General features: G+C 46.7%; 1 protein-coding gene across 3 annotated transcripts in view; it reads left to right on the top strand.

The window, feature by feature from the left end:
* Nucleotides 1–22,359, top strand: part of INTS6 (integrator complex subunit 6) — an 81,657-nt gene that overhangs the window by 46,878 nt on the left and 12,420 nt on the right. The window contains exons 12-18 of one of the 3 annotated variants that reach the window (XR_006578966.1): nucleotides 126–341; nucleotides 454–580; nucleotides 2,207–2,349; nucleotides 3,073–3,307; nucleotides 5,820–6,191; nucleotides 12,291–12,423; nucleotides 12,591–12,684. Coding sequence is in view for 2 of the 3 variants with exons in the window: in XM_045014526.1 (XP_044870461.1) it covers nucleotides 126–341; nucleotides 454–580; nucleotides 2,207–2,349; nucleotides 3,073–3,307; nucleotides 5,820–6,191; nucleotides 12,591–12,684 (1,187 nt within the window). In the remaining variant the exon portion in view is untranslated. The remainder of the gene's footprint in view (nucleotides 1–125; nucleotides 342–453; nucleotides 581–2,206; nucleotides 2,350–3,072; nucleotides 3,308–5,819; nucleotides 6,192–12,290; nucleotides 12,424–12,590; nucleotides 12,685–22,359) is intronic. The other 2 variants (XM_045014526.1, XM_045014537.1) reach the window with 2 other exon arrangements.

Here is a 22,359-nt window from a genome sequence, read left to right as displayed (position 1 = left end):
AGTGTATTAGCACATTGCTGAATCTTCTAGGTAAGAATTAGGAATGAATTTAATATTCTGACTAATCCTTTTAAGAGTATATTATCAATTTTATTTATTTATTTATTTATTTATTTCAAATTAAGGCCAAAATAGAGTCCGATAGAGTCATTGGCTCTGTAGGCAAAAAGGTAGCGCAAGAGACTGGAATTAAGGTCAGAAGCAGATCACACAACCTGTCTATGGCACATAGGAACGATTTTCAACAACTGCTACAGGGGATTACTGGGGAAATTCCTCATAGACTTCTAGACCTCAATATGAAGGAGTATGCTGGGTTCCAAATAGCTTTGCTGAATAAGGTAAGCACCATTATGTGTAATGTTGTTATTTTCGATACACTTCCATTGAAGTATTAGATGTTATTTCATATGTAGTATTAATCAAAGCTTTACTATATTGCTGCAACTGTAGGAATTGAAACCTCAGACCTTTAGAAATGCTTATGATATACCCAGAAGGAATCTTTTGGATCACTTAACAAGAATGAGGTCTAATCTTATGAAGATAACTCGCAAGTTTCTCAAAGGACAAGATGAAGGTTAGATTTCTTTGTTTATTGGTTGCATATCTTAATATGTGTAGTAGTTAGTACTATTAGCATAACTTTGTATAGTGTGCTGAATGGAGTAAAATTGAGCCTTCTTCAATAGATGCTTAATTGGGAGGTTGTGTTTCTGAAATAAACTTATTCTAAGATGGCTGCTATTGCACACGAACCCCAGTGGCTTTTCTTGGGCTTTCTCACCACATCTTTATTATAAGTTAGACATGTTCCAGTGGCTCATGGAAGACAAAACTTATATCTTCCATTTAATTTCTTTGACTGTCCTTGTCTTAAGAACAGTCTTGTTTTCTTCAGCTTTTGATTGCTTTTGTTTCACCTTTTTTCCGTCTTTGTGGGTATATCAAAGGACAATTATCTTCTGGACAGTCCTGGACACTGAAGTCCTCTGTCCATATAATAGGTACATAATAGGCATTGGCAGAGCAGGTTTCCACCCCACATCCTGCCAACTTGCCTCACCCTTTACCTGAAAGGAGCACCTCTCTCAGTGAGAGAGCAGTTGTCTCCATGCTAATTCAGTTTTTTTCTCTCTGTGGTGACTTTCAGCAGGCAATACAATAACTTGTGCTAGCCATAAATGTAGTAGTAGAGCTCAAGAGAAGTACTCTGAGTACTTTGCAGTTAACGTGCTTCATTACACTGTGGCACCTGATGAGTAGAAGACAATAATGGAAAGAATGAAATAAGAATAGACAAGAAAAAGGAAAAAAGACAAGAAAAAATAGGACTTGTAACTATTTCTCAATGACAAATATTCGTCTGGCCTAAGTAATGATAGAACGTCACTACCATCTAATGACTATTAAAGTTGTGTCCAGTTTCTGGAGAGGTGCCCATATTACAACTGGTATTAAGTCTAATGTAATCTGCTACCCAACCTACCTCCTTGCTGAGCAAAGGGATTGATGGGTGAATTTTGACATGTTGTGCGGTCAAGAACACATTGAGGACCTGAATCACAAGGACTCTTAAGAAAATGCTGAATTTTCAGTGTGTTTTCAGTGTGCTGACAATATTAGAAAAGGACATTTCTCAAGTTGTTGGTGTTTTACTTCTAATTAATAAAATGTGTTTGGCAGTTAGGAAGGGGCTTTTTGTGTAATCAAAGTTCAGAGTAGCATGTAAGGTGGAATATTACATAATAATTTCATACATCAGTGTAATAGTAGCCTCAGTGCATTTACAATTAATGCGTTCAGATAGTCTCCATTCCTTTCCCTCCACCCATCCTATCCAAAAAGAATTGTGTATAATGTTGGGAAAACGAAAACTGTACCCAGGAGGCTATCACTCATTTCTAGGGGGAGATGATCAATACACATATTACATACATTGATTTCTTCAACCGCAAGCAAGCCTTCCACAGTATGTGAAGTAGTATATTAAATATTTTAACTATTATGTTGGTAGGGAGGAAGATGGGTTTTGAGCATCTATTTCTATATACTTTTATGTTGCTATATCATGATAAAAAAGATGGGATAATATGAAAACTGGATGCGTGAAATGCAGCCAGAATTAAATCCTGACAAAACAAACAATGTCATACTGTTTGTATAGGCATAGTCTTTTGATAAAAACTATCTTCAATTCCAATAGATCAAGTTCACAGTGTACCAATAGCGCAAATGGGAAATTATCAGGAGTACCTAAAACAGATACCATCTCCTCTTCGAGAGCTTGACCCTGATCAACCCCGAAGGCTGCATACATTTGGTAATCCATTTAAATTGGACAAGAAGGTAATTTCTCTATAATACTCATTTTGTGTAATACTAGTGTTATGGCATTTGTATGTGTTGCTAACTAGATAGAAGCCATCAAAGTGCATAGGAAAAGAAGGCCACTATATTTCTTAAGAAATTTACTCAACCCTTTTTAGACCACCTATTTTTTCATGGAGAGGCAGACTTGACTAGAAATCACTTATTGAAACCTCTGCATTTTTAGTATGAAATATTCATATGTTGTGAAATTGCCAACACTTTACCTCCTTTTTTTTTTAACCTCTGCCCCGTTTTATTAAACCCTTTCTTAGCAAAAAGCTTGCATTAACTTGATGGCTTCTCTAGTTTTCCACTAGCCCAAGGACATGGATTCTCAATCCCTCACAAATCTAGCCCTTTGACTTCAGTGAACTACCAAGATAGTTGAATATTTAACTGACTTAAAATTACCTTGCGTCTGACTCCAGTTTAGAGGTCATGTTTTACAGGAAAATTTTATAACCATAGTCAGCTTTCTTACTTGGGATATTGTTTATAGAGTGGTCTTCAATACATCAGTCCTAATCTCTCCCAGAGTAAATCATTTGCCCAGGTTTTTTTTAATTGGCATTTGAGAGAAGCCAAGACAAGGTGGTATATTTTCCTGATTGAATTGTCTTATATCTGGCAAAAGTCAGGAAATTGTTGGATGTGTTTTTTGTTAAACTTGCTTTTTTAAAACAGATTTATTTGTTACAGGGAATGATGATAGATGAGGCAGATGAATTTGTATCAGGGCCTCAAAATAAACACAAACGACCCGGAGAACCAAATATGCAGGGGATTCCTAAAAGACGTCGGTGTATGTCACCCCTTCTCAGAGGCCGGCCACAGACTCCTCCTGTCATGAATAATCACATTGGAGGAAAAGGGCCACCTACACCTGTAACACAAGCACAGCCAGATCTTGTTAAACCTATTCCTATTCACAAAAGTAAGTGTAACTCTATTTCAGTTAATTTTTCCTGTTACCTTCATTTGGTTCCTCTTCAGATAATTCGCTTTACTCTTTATACAAAAGAATATTTTAGTTGGTCATCAAAATAGTAAGCATGCTGTAGATTTCTCAAATTCGTGTATTTGAATTTCCAGTTCCAAAACATCAGTATGTAAATGTTCAGCCTTAATTATCCAATTACTTTGCATATTTGGCACCTCAGGGGTGACAAATCTGTGCCATTCTTTTGTAATTTCAAAGCAATAGTTAAATTTCTGAAATCTTTATATCTGCCATTGAAACACCACTTTCTAAAACTAAAACTACCTTGATGTGTACAAGGGAAAGTATTATACAATGTAGACAAAGGTACTTGTTCTGTGCCTTTTAATTCTTTCACATACATACATTTTAGGATTTAGTGATACATAAACTGACATGCATCTGACAAAGTGGGTATTCACCCATGAAAGCTCATGCTCCAATACGTCTGTTAGTCTATAAGGTGCCACAGGACGCTTTGCTGCTTTTATAAATTGATTGTAACTTTATAGTAAGTAAAATAAACATCAGTGAAATGTATAGTAGTTACCCTCCCAGAAAATCTATGAGGGGGTAGAATAGGGGAGGGTTTCATATTTGTAGACTTGTCATTTGTTAAAAGCAGCAAAGAGTCTTGTGGCACCTTATAGACTAACAGACGGGTGCCACAAGACTCTTTGCTGCTTTTACAGATCCAGACTAACACGGCTACCCCTCTGATACTTGTCATTTGTTGATTGTCTACATGCACTCTTTATATTGAGGATTTATATTTTCCTCCATAATCACTCTTTTGAGCCTGGGGGGTTGGGGAAAGGTCCCACACTCACCTGCGGCAGGAAGTGGAGCGCTGTGGCTGGGAGCTGGCGGAGTGGAGCGGGCTGGGGCCAGGCTGCTCCGCTTCCCTCCGCACTCACCAGTGGCGGGAAGTGGAGCAATGCAGCCCCAGCCCGCTCCGCTTTCCTTGCCCCAGCCCTGGCCCCAACCGTGTTGCTGGGGGTGGAGTTGGGGAAAGTCCTGCACTCCCCTGTGGCGGGAAGCAGAGCGCCACAGCTGGAAGCTGGCAGAGTGGAGCGGGCTGGGGCCGGGCTGCTCTGCTTCCACCGCTGCCGGTGAGTGCGGGGAGGATCTCTTCCCTCAAGCCCTCTCCCCCAGCCACACAGCTTGGGCCGGGGCGAAGGAAGTGGAGCGGGCTGCTTCCGGCCCCCCACTAATCCCCCGGGCCACTCTGGGACTGCAGGGCTCCCAAAATTGCCCCCCCACCCCACAGTTCTTGTCTCCTAGACCCTGGGGGGGGGAAGCCCCTGACTGCCCCCGAGACCCTCTGCCCCTTATCCAACCGCCCGGCCCAGCACCCTTAACACGCTGCTCAGAGCAGCGTGTCAGAGCTTTACTGCGTTGTATGCAAACCCATGTTATATCAGGTCATGTTATATGGGGGTAGAGGGAGGGGTGGGTGTGTGTGTGTGGGTGTGTGTGTGTGTATATATATATATGTGTATATATATATGTGTATATATATATATATATATATATATATATATATATATATATAAAATGTTTTTCATGTGGTAAAATAGAATACATTTCAACAATTGATTGTTTGCTTTTCCAGTTCATTGGTAAAATACAGAACAAATTGCATTTTAATTTGGATGTTTGCAGTAATTTCCTCACTTCTTGGAGGTAGGACAATATTGCAAATAAGCATGTAGTTAACAATCCAGTGGATATTTACTCTTCTGTGGGAATTGACACCCGGGCAAATTACACTTGAATCACTATATATAGTCAGAAGTACTGGGATGTACCTTCTTATAACAAAATTTAGGAACCTTCCCAGTACAAAGAGTTTTTCCCCTCTTCTCTTTTAATGCAGTGAATAAAGTAAAAGAGCAAGGCCGGTATATCCCTTTAAGTCGGTCTCACTGATCTCTGATATATTAACGAGTACAATCTCTTTGATCTGAGTCACTCCAAAATGTTGCAACACACAATCTTATCTGGTGAGATTCACTCCAGTGAAGAGTGAACTTTATTCCTTTAATGTGGGCCTGTGTGTTGCATAGGGTCTTGAGCCAGCCCTTCTGCACTGAAGTGAATTTTTTCCATTAATCTTAATGGGACCAGGTAAGTAATTCCTCACAGAAATGTCTTTTATCTTCTGTTCATTTGACTTCTTGCTTTGTTGCTAATCTGTGTAACTCTTCCCTTTTCCTTATAAAGAATGCTTCCCTGTATTGCTAGACCACCACCCCTCAGTGGACATTCAGGGTGTTCTGTGCCACCAGCAACATCATCTTCTGACTCCCCAGTGTTGCAGAAGTATCTCTTACCTTCCTCTAACCCTACCTGCTGCAACATGACTGCACAAGACTAGATTACCCAGTACCAAATCGTATATGATTTTGATGGTTTTTAATGCATGCTTGCCACTTTGTCCCTCTTCATAGTCTCTATTTTTCAGCTTCAGAAACCAATAACGAGATTGCAGCGGATGATGTGATTGAGAATCATGTTGCAGACCCACTTTCATCAGATGTTTTTCCAAATACTATGGATTCTGACTTTTCAGTGTCCTCTTATCCGTTCAATTCACTGGATGGACCAACAACTCCTTCAGAGGATCTAGACCATGAACATTTAGGAACTAATAACCTTAACATCGATGAATTTATGAAAAATGAAGAGTCGGGTGGTAAAGATCGCAGTACTCAAGAAAACTTGCCAGCATCTTTGCCCAACAAAGGAAAAAAAGTGATACATTCCAGAAGTGCGAGAGAGGTTAATATAGAACTAAAAGCACAAATTATGAAGGAGATTAGAAAGCCAGGAAGAAGTAAGTATAAAAACAGCAAACCACTGTCTTTGTATCCAGATTGGAGAGACAACTAGATTGGTTGGAATATTTAGACTACATCATTGTATTTTGTAAGATACTGAGTCATGCAAGAATTATAATAGAGATCTGTGATTTCTAGCAGATGTAAAAATAAGAGAAGAGAAACCCGACGTGTAGTAGAGAGGAAATCCTTTTAATTCAAAGTTTATAAGGCCTCTTTAAAAAGTTTGAAAATCTGTTTTCTTTCATACTTTCCTGAGTGGGTGGGTGGAATAGGATTAAATTCATCTGTGTTCATATTCTTCAGATTTTGTACTTACCTACTTTGACAGTAGCCTAGATTTAGTACGCTTGGTTTTTACATTAAAGCTGACAAATAACTTAATTTTTCTTCGAGTGATGGTCCCTATGTGTATTCCACATGTGGGATAAGCATGTGCACCATGAGCTTGAGTCTGGAATTTTTTTTACGAGCAGTGTCCATTGGCCTGTACGTGCGCCATAGCTCTCCTCGTGCACTGAAGCGAGGGCATAAAAGGTGGTGTGGGCCAACACCTTTCCAGTTCTTTCTTACTGCCGCAAGGTCTGAGTCAGAATCTTTGGTGTCCTCAGCTCCTTTTTTTTACTGTGTCATTGCTGTAAGGTATTGTGTATAGTTAGTTATAGTAGTCTCTATAGTATAGTTAGATGGTGTTTTTTTCCCCATTTTCTTCCCCACCCAGTGACTTTTTCACCCTGAGAATGTCCATGGTTCCAGGGTTCAAAAACTGTTTCTGCCGTCATTCCTGTTTGGTGAGCAACTAACAACAACGTTGCCTCTGCTGCCTGAGTGAGGCTCATATTTTTGCCAAGTGCAGCATCGGCTGCTCCTCTCCCTCTCCCTCTCCTCCCCTCCCCCCAAACTCATGAGAGTCAGGAGTTGAAATTCAGAAAATATCTCATGAAGGGGGTGAGAAGACCCAGTCATGTGCTGGCCAGGGACCTCCCCGTACCTCATCTCACCAAGTAGGCAGCGCCTCTTCAAGCACAAGCTCAGGAACGGAGGCTAAGACCATTAAGCCAGAGGAGAAGGCTTCACATGACAGCAAAGGGCACTCTCATAGATATAAGGACATGCCATCTTTGTCGAAAACTTCCCTGAAGAGAAGGGATCCCTCCCCAATCCAGTCAGTCAGGAGAACTGGTGCAGGTGAGTGCTAAGAATTTAGGCCTGAGTAAATTTTCTCGACAGGAGAAGGAAGGGTATAAATATATGGATCTCATGGTTCAAATATCAGGTCTGATGGTGAAGGCTCGGGATGAACAGCTTCTGGTGCTCCCTTCCATTTCTATAGCTGATGCAATACCAGTAGAAATGTGGCCCCAGAGGGAGCCGACTGCCACAGTGACCAGGGAAGCTCCAGTTCTGACAGCTCTGCCAATGGACTCTCCTCTGTCTCCCAGAAGACATCTTTGCTCTTCTGTATGTCCATTCATCCCTCCTGTTGGTACCATCTCTATTCTGGGATGTTGATACACTAGAGGAAGAGCCTATCCCAATGAGGCAGAGTTGTTCTTCCATTCCACCTGGCAGCCTTGAGGCACAGCCATTGGTACTGTTCTGCACAAGATAAGGAATCAGGCCTTTTCTTTGGATGAATTTGAGTCTCCACAGGAGTCTGTGCAGCATTGGGTGGAGGTGGCACTAGACAGGAGACACAAGATCAGGATTCCAACCTCAGACCAGATACAATTGGCAAAGAAACAGGTGATAACCTATGACATAGGGTCCTCCTCTGCCAGTTGATCCATCCTACTGTGAAGAGTGTGGGATCCCTACCCTAGACACCCAGGATTGGTGCAGGAGTCCTATTTGTCCTCACCTAGACACCCACAACTGGCTCTGTTGGAATATTTGGAAGGGAAGACTGAGGAGGATCATACGGTTCTGGGAGCAATCTTGTTGTCTTCACTGGATGAGGTGTTTACTCCATTTTCTCCGTCTCTGCCAGATAACCTGAAATAATATCAAGAGCTCATGCCCAGGGTGGCTGCAGAGCTATAAAATCAGCTTCAGGAAGTCCTGGAACCTTAGCATATTTTTCTAAACATTCTGCAGCCTTCCTGTCCCAGTAGAGTGGCCCTCCTCATAAACGAGGCCATCATGGACCAAGCACAGATAGTTGACACACTCCTGCTTCTTTTGCCCCCACCTTTAACAGTGCTGAGAAACACTACTTTGTTCAATCCCCGGAGGAGTTTTTGTTCTCTCACCCACTGCTAAACTCTTCAGTGGTTTAGGCAGCTACAGAGCAGCCCAAGCAACAGCCCCCAAAGGCTACTCCCTCTGAAAAAGGACACAAGTGACTCAACCTTCTAGGGAGAAAGGTCTTCTCTTCCACCTCCCTCCAGTTCAGGATCTCAGATGATCAGGCCATCTTGTCCAAATATGATTTACTAATTATAATGTTTTGGAATTTAAGGACAAGCTCCCTGAGGGGTGCCTAATTCTAGGCCATAGTGAATGGGGGCAGATTGGTGGCCAGAGTTTTCCTCCAAACTGTGGTGAGTGCAGTAAATATTGCATCTAGGGGAATGGCTTACAGATGTGTTATGAGGAAAGACTTGTGATTACAATCCTCTGGTTTCCCTAGAGAGGTGCATAGTACCATTCAAGATCTCCCCTTCAATACTATCCACCTATTCCACAAGGAGGTGGATGAGTCTGTCCACTCCCTCAAGGACTCAAGGATAACGCTTTACTTGCAGAGCATTTATACTCCTGCCCCTAAGAGGAAACACTGTAGACATGGGTATAGGGCAAGGCCGCCTCCTCAGCCGTTTTACCACCAACACCAGGAGCCACCACACAAGAGACTGAAAGTTTATATACCCAGGAACCTAGCCTCTGCAGCATCCACCGCCATGTTATACTCTAATCCCCTAGTGAAGAGTTTCTTTTGACAGGACCCATGTGCCTTTCTTGATGCTGCTTCATTCCCCTCCTCTGATATTCAGAGGCCACCTTACCCAATTTGCCAAAAAACTGGAGGGCCCTACCTACAGACGAATGGGTATTAAAGGTTATTCAGGGTGGTTATCTGATTCAGCTTCTGATACCTCCTACCCACAGACACTTTTCAAGGACCACTCTCACAAGGAGATTCTATGACAAGAGGCAAAATTCCTTGTCCTCAGGGGAGTCATAGATAGGGTTCCACCTCAACCTCAAAGGAAGGGATTCTATTCCCCTTACTACTTTATTCCTCAGCAAGGTTGGGGGATGGAGGTCAGTTCTTAATTTGAGACAACTGAGCAGGTTCATTCAAAAACTAAAATTCCACATGATATCCTTGGCATCAGTATTTCACTTGTTAGAGGAGGACACATGGTTCATGGCTGTCAACCTGAGACACACATTTGCACATAGACATCCACCCGCCCACAGGAGATTCCTCTTTGGTCAAGAACATTACTAATTCAGAGTCCTCCCCTTTGGTCTAGCTGCAGCATCTAACATCTTTACAAATGTTTTTTTCAGTAGTGGTAACGTGGATGAGAAGAGAGAGTTGCCCCATCCCAGAAAAGATGTATTAGAAATTGAAAAGGTACAGAGAAGGGCAACAAAAATGATTAAAGCTATGGAACAGCTTCCGTATGAGGAGAGATTAAAAAAATTGGGACTATCCAGATAGGAAAAGAGAGGATTGGGGGGGAGGGATATGATAGAGGTCTATAAAATCATGAATTATGTGGAGAAAGTGAATACAGAAGTGTTATTTTATCCCTTCACATAACAAAAGAAATAAATGTCTCCCAATGAAATTAATAGGCAGCAAGTTTCAGACAAACAAAAGGAAGTACTTCTTCACACAGCACTTAGACAACCAGTGGGATTGTTGCCCAGGGATGTTGTGAATGCCAAAACTATAACAGGGTTCAAAGAAGAATTAGATGAGTTCTTGGAGGATAGGTTCATTAATGGCTATTAGCCAAGATAGGTAGGAATGCAATCCTATGTTCTGGGTGTCCATAAGCTTCTTACTGCTAGGTGCTGGGACTGGATGACAGGATGGATCACTTGATAATTGTTCTGTTCATTCCCTCTGAAGCATCTGGCATTGGCCACTGTCAGAAGACAGGATAGTGGGCTTGATGGACCATTGATCTAACTTAGTATGGCCGTTCTTAGGTTCGCTATCAGACCCAGGACATTCATCAGAACTTGCCTTTCCCTACTCTGCCACGTGATCTCATGCGCACACTTGACACTGTTCTCCAGGCTTCTGCTTCACTGCCTACAGGCCTGGCTTCTCTCAGTGTACTCAGCAGAGAATGGTAATGTGACAATTCTTCCCAAAGTTTTAGACACACTCATCTGGTGAACAGCATCAGAGAACATTTGTGTGGGGATTCCTTTCCTCAATCTGACTCCCAAGGCAACCATCATTACGGACGCTACCCTCTTGAGTTGGGGTGCTCACGTGGGTCATCATATGGCACAAGACATGGACCCTACAAAAGTCCAGAATGCATATCAATTTACTAGAACTCCAGGTGGTCCATCAAGTGTCTGATACCTTCCTCCCACTCATCCAATCCAGGCGTGCAAACAATGTTGGACAATGTGACAACAGTATTTTATATAAACAAGCAGGGAGGAAGCAAGATTTGTGTCTCTGTGCAGAGAGAGGCAGTCGCCCTCTGTAATTGGTCCATCAGTCATAGCATAACCCTGTCAGCAGCATATTTACTAGGCATGCAAAACTCCATAGTAGACTGCCTGAATAGACATATTTCCATAAATCACGAATGGGAGATTCACAGCTTGGTTCTTGATGATAACTTTGCCCAGTGGGGAACACTGGCCTGGGATCTTTTTGCCTCACAGGAGAACAGGAAACTTCCTTGGTACTGCTCCACAGCAGCTCTGGGTAAACGTTTGATGGGAGATGCCCTATTGGTGTCATCGTAGGGTCATTGGGGTCATCCTCATCCATCTGTTCCATCCATTGATACCACAAGTTCTATAGAAGATTCACTTACCCTGTCACAGCTAGATTTCTAAAGGGGATTCTCGGATCCTTTCCACCATTGGTGAAGTTCGTTCCTCAATGGACCTCAATTTTGTTTTACCGTCGCTCACTAACTCCTCCCCCCCCCGCATTTGAGCTTCTGGCCACATGTGCAATGGCCCATCTGTCCATGAAGGAAGGTGGCTTTTCTATAGCCATAATGTCAGCCAGAAGAGTCCGTGAACTGGGAACACTGTGGCAGACCCACCACATACTTCCTTATTTAAAGAAAAGGTCTCATTACAACTCCACTCTAGATTTGTTCCTAAAGTAGTTGCCAAGTTTCACATGAGCCAGAAATCCACTTACCAGTATTTTTTCCAAAATTGCATGCCTCAGATGGAGAGAGAGCTGCATTCTCTAGATGTCTGAAGGGCTTTGGGCTTTTAGCTTCAAAGAAAGAAGGATGTTGGAAAAACACCTAAACTAGCTATATTGGTGCAGAGACTTTCAAAATGGATCTTGGGTTGTTTGTATTACCCTTTGTTACCAACTAGCTCATATCCCCCTTTTGGAGGGGGTGTGAGTGCTCATTCCGCTAGCAGGGGTGCTAGAACAATTCGTATAGTGGGGGTACTGAGAGCCATTGAACCAAACTGTAAACCCTGTATATGATGGAAACCACTTCAAGCCAGGGGTGCAGCAGCACCCCTAGTTCAGGCACCTGTGTCCACTAGAGGGCAAGCTACTTCGTCGGCATCACTGAGAGACGTACCCCATCTAGAGATATCTAGAGCAGCTCTGTGGAGCTCTTTGCATACCTTAATGAGAGATGCTCTGGTCCAGTTGTCAACTGCAGTTATAGCTGTGACCATCTGACTACTGCTTGTTAATCAGCCTAGTGTGGAGAACACATAGGGACTATCACTCAAAGAAGAAATGGAGGTTACTTGCCTGTAACGGGAGTTCTTTGAGATGTGTGGTCCCCGTCTGTATTCACTTCCCGTCCTCCGTCCCCTCTGCAGCGGATTGTTTGAACTGTGGTAAGAATGGGAAACTGGAGAGGTGTCTGCCTGCACCACTTTTTATGCTCTCTGTTCAGAGCAGGAGGAGAGCTATGGCACATGTGCAGGCCAATGGACGCTGTTCGCAAAAAAATTCCGGACTCAGGCACGTGTATCCTACATGTGGAATGCAGATAGGGACTACACATTTTGAAGAACCTTCAGTTACAGGTAGGTAACCTATATGTTTACTTGCCTACTTAATACAAATACAGTACTATTACTTAAGCTGTAGAAAACCTGAATGAAGCTTGCAATTATGCTCATGAAGCAGGGTGTTGCAACAGATATATCTGTGTAAGTTTCATCTAATGAACTTTTTAACTTTATTTTTTAAGAATATGAAAGAATCTTCTTTTTACTGAAGCATGTACAAGGCAGTTTACAAACACGACTGATATTTTTACAGAACGTTATTAAAGAAGCCTCAAGGTATGTAGCTACCTAAAAATCTTGTAAAATTATGCTAATGTACTGTATGTAGTTAGAGGTATGTCCATAGCCACTATATATGTCTGCTTGAGACCCACACATTTGTAAGTGTCATTCACATTTTGATTAACTTATCCTAAAAATTAACCACACAAATGCTTCAAATTACAGGCAAAAGGCCCTGGGAGGAAATCTGTTCTGTTCTAGTTCATCATGATCTATGTAGTTCTTGCTTTTTTCCCCCCCAAGCCCTTATACTTGTACAAACTCAGCTCTTTGCTGCTGCTTTTCAATTGAATGTCTTGGAAATGATTACTGAAGGAGTTTAAAGCACGAAATAGATAAATCCACATAAATCTAGCAAGTTGAAGTATCACTGTCCAGTGCACTAGCTTGCTGCATGCTAGCTGGCCATGTGAACCCTGCTACCTGCACACTAAAACTTCTGTAGTGTGCTTTGACCTGCCGCTGTTTGAAAAAGTTCCATAGTATACAGCAGAGGTGGGCAAACTTTTTGGCCCAAGGGCCACATTGGGGTTGCAAAACTGTATGGAGGGCTGGGTAGGGAAGGCTGTGCCTCCCTAAACAGCCTGGCTCCCACCCATTTCCCGCCCCCTGACTGCCCCCCTCAGAACCACCGACCCATCCGACCCCCCCCCCCGGCTCCTTGTTCCCTGACCACCCCCTCCTGGGACCCCCTGCCCCTAACTGCCCCCCCCCGGGATCCCCCCCTCCACCGGCTCTCTGTCCCCTGACTGCCCCAACCCCTATCCACACCCCTGCCCCCTGACAGGCGCCCTCCCCTTATCCAACCACCCTTGTTCCCCATCCCCTACCTGTTCTTCCCCCCCTCCCCGAACCTCTGCCCCATTCAACCACTCCCTGTCCCCTGACTGCCCCTCAGGATTCCCTGCCCCTTATCCAACCTCCTCGGTCCCCTTACCATGCAGCTGCGCCGCCCAGCCGGAGCTAGACATGCTGCCACTCTGCTCGGCAGGAGCATGCCGCTCCACTGCCCAGAGTGCTGCCCGTGCGGCAGCATGGCTGTGGGGAACGGGGGGACAGCCGGGTTGAGGCCAGAGGCTAGCCTCCCTAGCTGGGAGCTCAAGAGCCAGGCAGGACGTTTCCGCGGGCCGTAGTTTGCCCACCTCTGGTATACAGTATCAGTGTCCACACAGCCAGTTACTGCGTGGCAACCTGGTGCATTGTAGATTTATATCCCGGCTTGCTGAGCAGTAAATCTCTGTAGATAAACCCTACATGGACAAGAATGATGTAAAATGAGAGAGAATCAGTCCTATTCCACAATGTGGAGCATTGCACTGCTCAAGGATGAATTTGAATGTGCTTCCCATTTCAAAGAGCTGTGTATTATAACAGTGGTTCTCAACTAGGGGCGTTCATCAGTTCATCTAGATATTTGCCTAGTTTTACAACCGACTACATAAGAAACATTAGCAAAGTCAGTACAGACTAAAATTTCATACAATGATTTGTTTACACTGCTCTATATACTATACACTGAAATGCAAGTACAATATTTATATTCCAAAAGATTTAATTTATAATTATATGGTAGAAGTGAGAAAATCGCAATTTTTCAATAACAATGTGCTGTGACACTTTTTTGTATTTGTGTCTGTCTGTGTAAGCAAGTACGTAGTTTTTAAGTGAGGTGTAACTTGGGGGTATGCAAGACAAATCAGACTCCTGAAAGAGGTACAGTAATCTGGAAATGTTGAGAGACACTGTATTATAAAGACGGTGGGCCAGATTGTCAGATGACAAAACTCAACATAAACTGGATGCTCAGGATCTGGCCTTATATACTTTGATATGGGAGCATCATTCATCTTGCTCCTGAAAGATGTCCTCCGACTCCTCATGTTGACTTTCTCCAGAAGGGGCTAAATCCACACTTCCTTAGTCAGAGGTTAGATAGATTTAGTGGGTAGTGGGCAAAATCTTGGCCCTTGTGCATATTATAGATAGGGTGTCCCTGTCTCTCTAACCATGGGAACAGTTCATGGAGCACCTGCATAGTCCCTCTAGCCTCCACGCTTTGCTATGCCACTCATATGCTATGCCACCCATTCTCAAATCCCCCTTCAGAGGTGTGCTCCAGCTTGTAAGGTGTATGGAGGCCTATGCATAGTGTTTGCTTCCTTAATTTCCCAGCACAGTGGAATTATGCCAATTCTGTTGGTGTTAGGATCTCTTGCAGCCCTTAGTTGGGCTTGATGAGTTGACCATTCAGAATTAGTGTCTTCAAGATGTTGCATAGTTTCTTTCCTCATTCATCACTAGTGGGTTAACACTCCCAATCAACAGAATTCGGAGGCAGTGACCAGTGTTGCTGGAGCCTTCAGCAACAAGCCCTGCCCTTTAACTCAGGACACCAGTTTTTTTGCCTTTGATGGTGGAACAAATTGGCAGTTCAGCGTCTCTTGACTATTTTATTCCTTCATTTTTGTGCAGTAATGTTTATACTCTTTTTTCATTCTCCTCCTCCCTTGGATCTAGTTTTTGGCAGCCTGGTAGTTTCAATCACCTGGTTCTGCCAATGCAGCATCTCCTCTCTGGGACTCCTCTTTCCGTCCCGCACTCCTCCTCCCCCTATGTATGGCAGAGCTATCCGGCCAACACTGGACTAAATCTATGCAGTGTTCTCGATCTGAGGCAGTATTTACAGGCTCTATAGAGGGTGAATTATGCCCTGCCTGTTCACAGCCACATGACCCTTGCGCAGTGCTAGGGCACAGGGTTCAGAGTTGGACCAGCATGCCTGGTCCTCTCCTCTGCCCTGCGGACCCATGAATCCAGTGCAGAAAAGCCTGTTCAGGAATTCCTGAGCATTTTTTGAGGGAGTCTAAGGACACACTTTGGCCCCCTGAAGGGGCAAATCCTGCAACAGTCCCAAGTCAGTGGGTACAAACCCCTGAAAGGATCCAAAGTCCCCCTAGATGCTGAAGTGGGTCTGGAGCTTCCTGACAGAAGAGCTTCTGCACTGCTTCTCTTCCTCCCATTGTGAACCAGGGGATTTTTATGATGCTGTGGAGTAAGTCTCACAAACCTGAGATCTCTGGGTCCCAAAAAGGCAAAAGGCGGTATTACCTTTGCAAGGCAGCAGTTAGTATTGAACAAGTAGGATGAAAATCAGGGTTAGACCCCTTCTCCTTTTCCTTCTTGCCCTGAAGGAGTGTTTTGGGGGGCTTTTCTCACAGAAGATTTCTCAATGCTCATATTCAGCTCACTAGCCCTCCCCCACCCAGAAGCACGTAGAGAAGCCTGTTACCTCTGTGCCTGTGAAGCCCTCCCTTAGGCTGCAGTATAATGGAAATTGTACCTGTTTGGCTTTCAGCCCAGGGCCCCTCACTCTGCCAGGAAAAGGGGCTTGGATTTCAGGCATGAGCAGAATGGGAGTTGTGCCTTCTGCTCATCAGCAAGGAACAGGGGCTCAGAGTCTAAAAGGCAGGAATGGGTCTCTCTCTACCCCTCCCGTTTCACAGGCTGGCTCCACATTAAAGTGTAAGGGGCATTTCAGGCTGACTGACCAGACCAGAGGCATATGAGGATTCCACTCTCCATGAAGCTGTAAATGAGAAATCTCCTCTAATGTTCAAAACAACTCCTGACTTACTGAACAAAGCCCCAGATTGTATTAGGTTGCTCCTTGGGTACTAGCCAGAGTGGAGGAGCAAGCAGGCAACCTTTCAGGCTTCTAGGGACCTCTAACAAGTTACTCCCACAATTAAATTAAGGTATTTGTACCAATACCCTTCCTTGGAGTGATCCTCAGGCAGGATGAATAGCATGCTACCTCCCTCTGTGAACAACATGAGCAAATACCACACGTGCCATCAAACACCACCCCCACCAAAAAACAAAAAACCTGCAGGACTTTGCAGAACAGGATTCCAGTTGCTTGTAAGGAACTCGTTAATAAAATATATTCCATTTCAAGCATTATTAGATGCACAGTTTCCCATGGAAACCTCTTTTGGGACATCTTAAGATCTGAATGAGGACTTCTGATTAAATCCAAATGTTAAACTAAAATGTATAAAAATAAATTTCCAAAGCTTCATGCAGAAGTAGCTCCACCAGTTAAAGACAGCCATGCCTTCAGAAGGAGACTTTCTTCCAAAAGATACTGAACAATAATTTCAAACCCTCAGCTATATCCATTCAGACCAAAAAATGTTCAGATATTTTAGTAAGGGAAGCCTACTAGGTGGCATGCAAATGCTACATCATCTAGGAGTATTACTTTTGCCTGGAATGAAACATCTCAGGTTTTGTCCTGGTCAAACCCCTGATGTGATTTTTTGTGAGTAGCGCACTGGCTTCTAATGTGGTAGTTACAAGGAAGCTGTGACACACGTAAATAGCAATCAGTCCTAAACAAATACTTGCAGGTGAGCAGCTGTTTGGAGAAACAGAGGAATTAGTTGCTGGGAATGCTGAGAATGCAGAGAAGCCTCAACCCTCACTTCAAAGCCAGCATAACAATATGTTTGTTGCTATCAACACAAACGCTGTCCAGGAAGGGACTATTTCCCCAACAGAGCAAAAATTCTGAAGAAGTTCTTCGAGTGCTTGTTCACATCCATTCCATATTAGGTGTACACGTGCTGCATGCACGAGCTTCGGAAACTTTTCCCTTAGCGGTACCCGGCGGGGCCCCCATCTGAGCGGTGCCACTGTGCCATGCATATATACCCCTGCTGGCCCGACCCCCTCCAGTTCCTTCTTACCATCCATGGCAATGTTGGAACAACCTCTTGCTCTCGTATGAGAAGCAATCCCTTAGCTTTAGAGTACTTAGTTGCTATCAGTTCGTTAGCATTCTATTGTTGTAGACACTTAATAATAATAGAATAGATGCTTGGAGGCTTCCAGCACCCGCTGCGGGGCATGCCGCAGGCCCAGGGGTTTAAGGCTTGCGCCACGTGCCGCAAGCCCATGCCACTTAGTGACCCCCACGACTCCTGTCTACGTTGTCTGGGGGAAGCACACCAAACAGAGAGGTGTAAGACTTGCAAGGCGTTTAAGCCTAGAACAAAGAAAGAGAGACTTTCGCTTGAAGCAGTTGTTGATGGAGGCAGCGCTGCAGCCATCGGGCCTGGAGTGCCCGATGCCGGCTCCAACTTCCTTGGTGCAGAGTGCCCCGGAGACATCAAGAGACCCAGTGCCAGATAAGCACCACAAGCTGTCGTCCTCGGAGAAAAGTAGGCCACGGCACCACTCATCCTCCCCGATGCGGCCCAAGGCCAAACCAAAAGGGTGCAGACGTTCCCCACATAGGAGATCAGCGCCATCTAAGGGCCCGGGCACCGGAGAGAGCGGGATGGACATTGTGTCGGTGCTAGCACCGATGGCACCAGCGCCACAAGTCCCACTGAGTCCAGCCCTAAGTGAACTCAGTGAGGACGATGGGCTCGAGGGAGTAATAGATCAGCCCTCCACACCTGACACCTTTGAGGTGGCGAAGGACCTCATCGGGTTGTTGGCGGTGAGCCCCCTCCTGATCAGGGAGAAGCCTCCGGCACCCAGGCCCATGGTGCCGTTGAGGAGAAAGCTGGCAATGGTGTGCCGTTCGAGGACACGCTCCCGGCATTGGTCCCGGTCGAGTGTCGAGTCTGTGGACTCTGTTACCCCTGGCACAGAAGGAAGCCCTCGGTACCGGAGACCAGTCAGCGCACGGGGTTAGTGCAAGGGACCCGACGCTCTCTGGCACCCCCCAGAGACCGGCACTAGGAAAAGGTGAGCCGTCCATCGCCGAAGGCTTCCAGAAGTCAACAGGTCGGTCCAGGTCTTGGGAGCACCGATACTGGTCCCGATCAGCAAGAAGCTGCTTGTTGGCCTCCCTCCAGCACAGGTCAACGGCACCGCCGTGGCTTTTGCACTTGGCGTCACCAGAGTCCGGTGTCTACTTGGGCCGATACAGTTACCCGCACCGGACAGCAGAGAATACCAGGCTGGGTGCCACCCCCTAGTGGGGACCGCTGGGACACTGGCCCTTCTGGACCCCTTCGGCCTACCACCAGCGGCAGGGGGCTCCCTCCAGGGCCAGCTACTCGGTGCATCGGTCCCGGTCCCCCACACCAACGCTCCTCTGTGTGGGAAGCTACAGCGTCCAGACCACCTGCACCATCGCCGAGCAAGAGACTGGAGAAACCGGCGTCGAGTCCGGTGCCGCCCCAGGAATCAGCTGTCTGGGCCGAGCTGGAAGCCCCTCCTTTGGGGAAGGGGAACAAAGGGGACCAGCAGGAGGAAGCGGAGCAGCTGCTGACCTCCTCGTCATCCCCAGATGAAGCAGTGGCAGGCACAGCGGTATTAGGACCGCCGTCAGTAGACCACAGAGCCCACCAAGAGCTGCTGCATAAGGTTGCGCATAACTTGGGGTTACAGGCCAAGGAGAGAGTTGAGCAGGAGGACCTCATGGTGGACATCCTGAGCCCAGAGGGTCCATCCAGAATAGTGCTTCTGCTCATTAAGACCATACAGTCGAACTATATAAGACTATATGGCAGACCCCGACCTCCAGGGCTCCAACAGCCAAAGGTGTGGAATGCAAGTACTTCGCCCCGTCAAAGGGGTACGACTTCTTGTTTTGCCACCCAAGCCCATGTTCCCTGGTAGTCTCAGCGGTAAACAAGAGAGCACCATGGGCAGCAGGCCCTGGCCCCTAAGGCCAAGGAAGCGAAGCGCCTGGACCTGTTTGGCAGGAAGGTGTATTCCTCAGGGGGCCTCCAATTGAGGATTGCTAACCAACAGGCCATCCTCATCAGACGTAACTTCAACTCCTGGGTGGCAGTGGGGAAGTTTAAGGACAACCTCCCGCAGGGTTTCCAAGAGGAGTTTATGGTGCTGGTGGACAAAGGCAAGGCCATAGCGAAGACCTCTCTCCAGGCGTCCTCGGATGCGGCGGTCAGGACAGTTGCATCTGGCATGGTCATGTGATGCTCAGCGTGGCTACAGGGGTCAGGTCTGCCACCTGAGGTCCAGAACTTGCTCCAGGACCTCCTCTTCAAAGGGTCCGGGTTCTTTTTGGACCAGATGGATGCAAAGCTGCATAGCCTCAAGGACTCGAGGGCCACACTGAAGTTGCTTGGTATGCACACCCCGGCAACCCAAAGAAAGCCCTTTAAGCCATAGCCACCTCCTCAGCGTCACTACCAACCTCGTCCTAGGCAGGAGCCCTACTGGAGGTGAAATGGGGATAATGGGAGGCGGCGTAATAATAATAATAATAATGGTTCCAATAGGCCAGGCCAGAGCCAAGGCTAGCATAAGTCTTAGCCTGGCCCTAAACCAGGCTTTTGAAGGTGTGCTCGAGGATAGCATACCAGACCAATCACCGGATCCATCCCCTTGTTTCCTGAATCACCTGTCCTGCTTCTCCCATATGTGGTCCAGCATTACATCAGACCATTGGGTGTTACGAATGGTGTGAGGCAGTTACATACTGCAGTTCTCCCTGCCTACCCCCCATCCCGCTTCCCCGTCCCTCTTCAGGGACCCTTCTCATGAGCACCTCCTGGAAGAGGAGGTTCGCACGCTCCTAGAGGTGGGGCCGGTAGAGTGGTACCGAAGGACCTAAGAGGGAAAGTTCTATTCCTGCTACTTCCTCATTCCCAAGGCCAGAGGAGGCCTTCGACCCATTCTGGATCTGCGCGGGCTCAACAAGTTCCTGGTCAAGGCGTGGTTCCGCATGGTCTCTCTGGGCACCATCATCCCTTCCCTGGATCCGGGGGACTGGTACACTGCCCTCGACATGAAGGACGCGTATTTTCATATTGCCATCCACCCGGCGCATCGCCAATTCCTGCACTTCACTGTGAACCAAGAACATTACCAGTTCACGGTTCTCCTGTTTGGCTTAGCTGCGGCCCCACGGGTGTTCACAAAATGCATGGCAGTAGTGGCGGCCTTCCTACGGAGATAGAGGTTCCGAGTTTACCCGTACCTTGACAACTGGCTCCTGGCAGGCCGATCCGAAGAGGAGGTTCAGTCCCATGTGCAAGTGGCCCTGAGACTGTTCCACATGCTGAGGCTCCTGGTCAGCGTCCCCAAGTCCACACTCATTCCAACGCAGAGAGTGGAATTCATAGGGGCGGTCCTAGTTGCGGTACAGGCAAAGGCGAGCCTCCCAGTATCACGATTCTTGGCCATCCAGCACGCAGTGAACTCCCTGTGCCAGTGTCCCACTGCAACGGCCAGGTGCTGCCTGAGGCTGCTGGGCCACATGGCAGCATGCATGCATGTGGTCGAGCATGCCAGACTGAAACTCAGAACACTGCAGGCTTGGCTCACCCATGTATACTGCCCAGGCAGAGACCCCCCCCTGGACTTGGTAGTGACAGCCCCGAGGGACATATTAGACTCCCTGCAGTGGTGGCTGTCCCAGACCATGGTTTGCGAAGGCATCCCCTTTGCTGTACAATAGCCGGACCTGACGCTTGTGACGGACGTGTCAGACCTTGGATGGGTGCTCACCTAGGGGACCTCAAGATTCAGGGCTTGTGGTCGCTCCATATCAATGTGAAGGAGCTCAGGGGCAGTTTGTTTAGCCTGCCAAGACCTTTCACGCCACTTTGAGTGTTCACAGCCTGACAGTTCTGACGGACAACACAACCGCCATGTTTTACACAAACAAGCAGGGGGGAGCCCATTCCTCACCACTCTGCCATTAGGCTCTCCTCCTCTGGGACTTTTGCATAGCCCACGTCACATCTCCCAGGGATGCGGAATGAACTGGTGGACCACCTCAGCAGGTCGTACCGCATGCATGAGTGGATGCTCAGAGCGGATGTCATGTGTTCACTCTTCCGCAAGTGGGGGTTTTCCCGGGTAGACCTGTTTGCCAGCAGAGGCAACACCCAGTGCCCACAGTTCTGCTCGTTCCAGGGCCGCAGCCCAGGCTCAACAGGAGACGCGTTTGCGATCCCGTGGGGGAGGGGAATTGAAATATGCCTTCCCCCTGCTTCCTCTGGTGCACAAGGTCCTGCTCAAGGTGTGCAGGGACAGGGCAGTGGTCATCCTCGTCGCCCCGGCCTGGCCCCGCCAGCACTGGTTACCCCCACTCCTGGAGCTGTCGGTGGAAGCCCCGGTAACTCTGCCCCTATACTGGGACCTCATCACGCAGGACAGAGGGCAGCTTCTTCACCCCAACCTGCAATCACTGCATCTAATGTCATGGAAGCTCTGTGGCTGAACGCTTTGGAGAGCCAGTGCTCCCTCCATGTGCAGCAGGTTCTGCTTGGTAGTAGGAAGTCCTCTACCAGGACGACTTACCTGGCCAAGTGGAAGAGGTTCTCGTGGTGGTGTGGGCCGCAATAGGTTCAGCCATGCCAGGCTCCGGTACCTACCATTCTTGAGTACCTACTGCACCTCAAGCAGCAGGGGCTGGCCCTGTCCTCGATCAGGGTGCGTCTGGCGGCCATCTCCGCCTTCCAGCCAGGGTTTTCAGGGGGCTTGGTGTTTTCCCACCCAATGGTGGGGCGGTTCCTTAAGGGGCTGGAGAGGGTGTTCCCTTACTCACCCCCCAGTCCCTCCATGGAATCTCAACTTAGTCCTTTCTAAACTCATCGGGCCCCCATTCGAGCCCCTTGCTACCTGCTCCCTCCTCCACCTTTCCTGGAAGGTGGCATTCCTTGTGGCCATCGCCTC

The sequence above is a fragment of the Mauremys mutica genome, chromosome 1, assembly GCF_020497125.1.
Source record: "Mauremys mutica isolate MM-2020 ecotype Southern chromosome 1, ASM2049712v1, whole genome shotgun sequence".
Taxonomy (NCBI): Eukaryota; Metazoa; Chordata; order Testudines; family Geoemydidae; genus Mauremys; species Mauremys mutica.
This window is presented reverse-complemented; position numbering and strand designations above follow the sequence as displayed.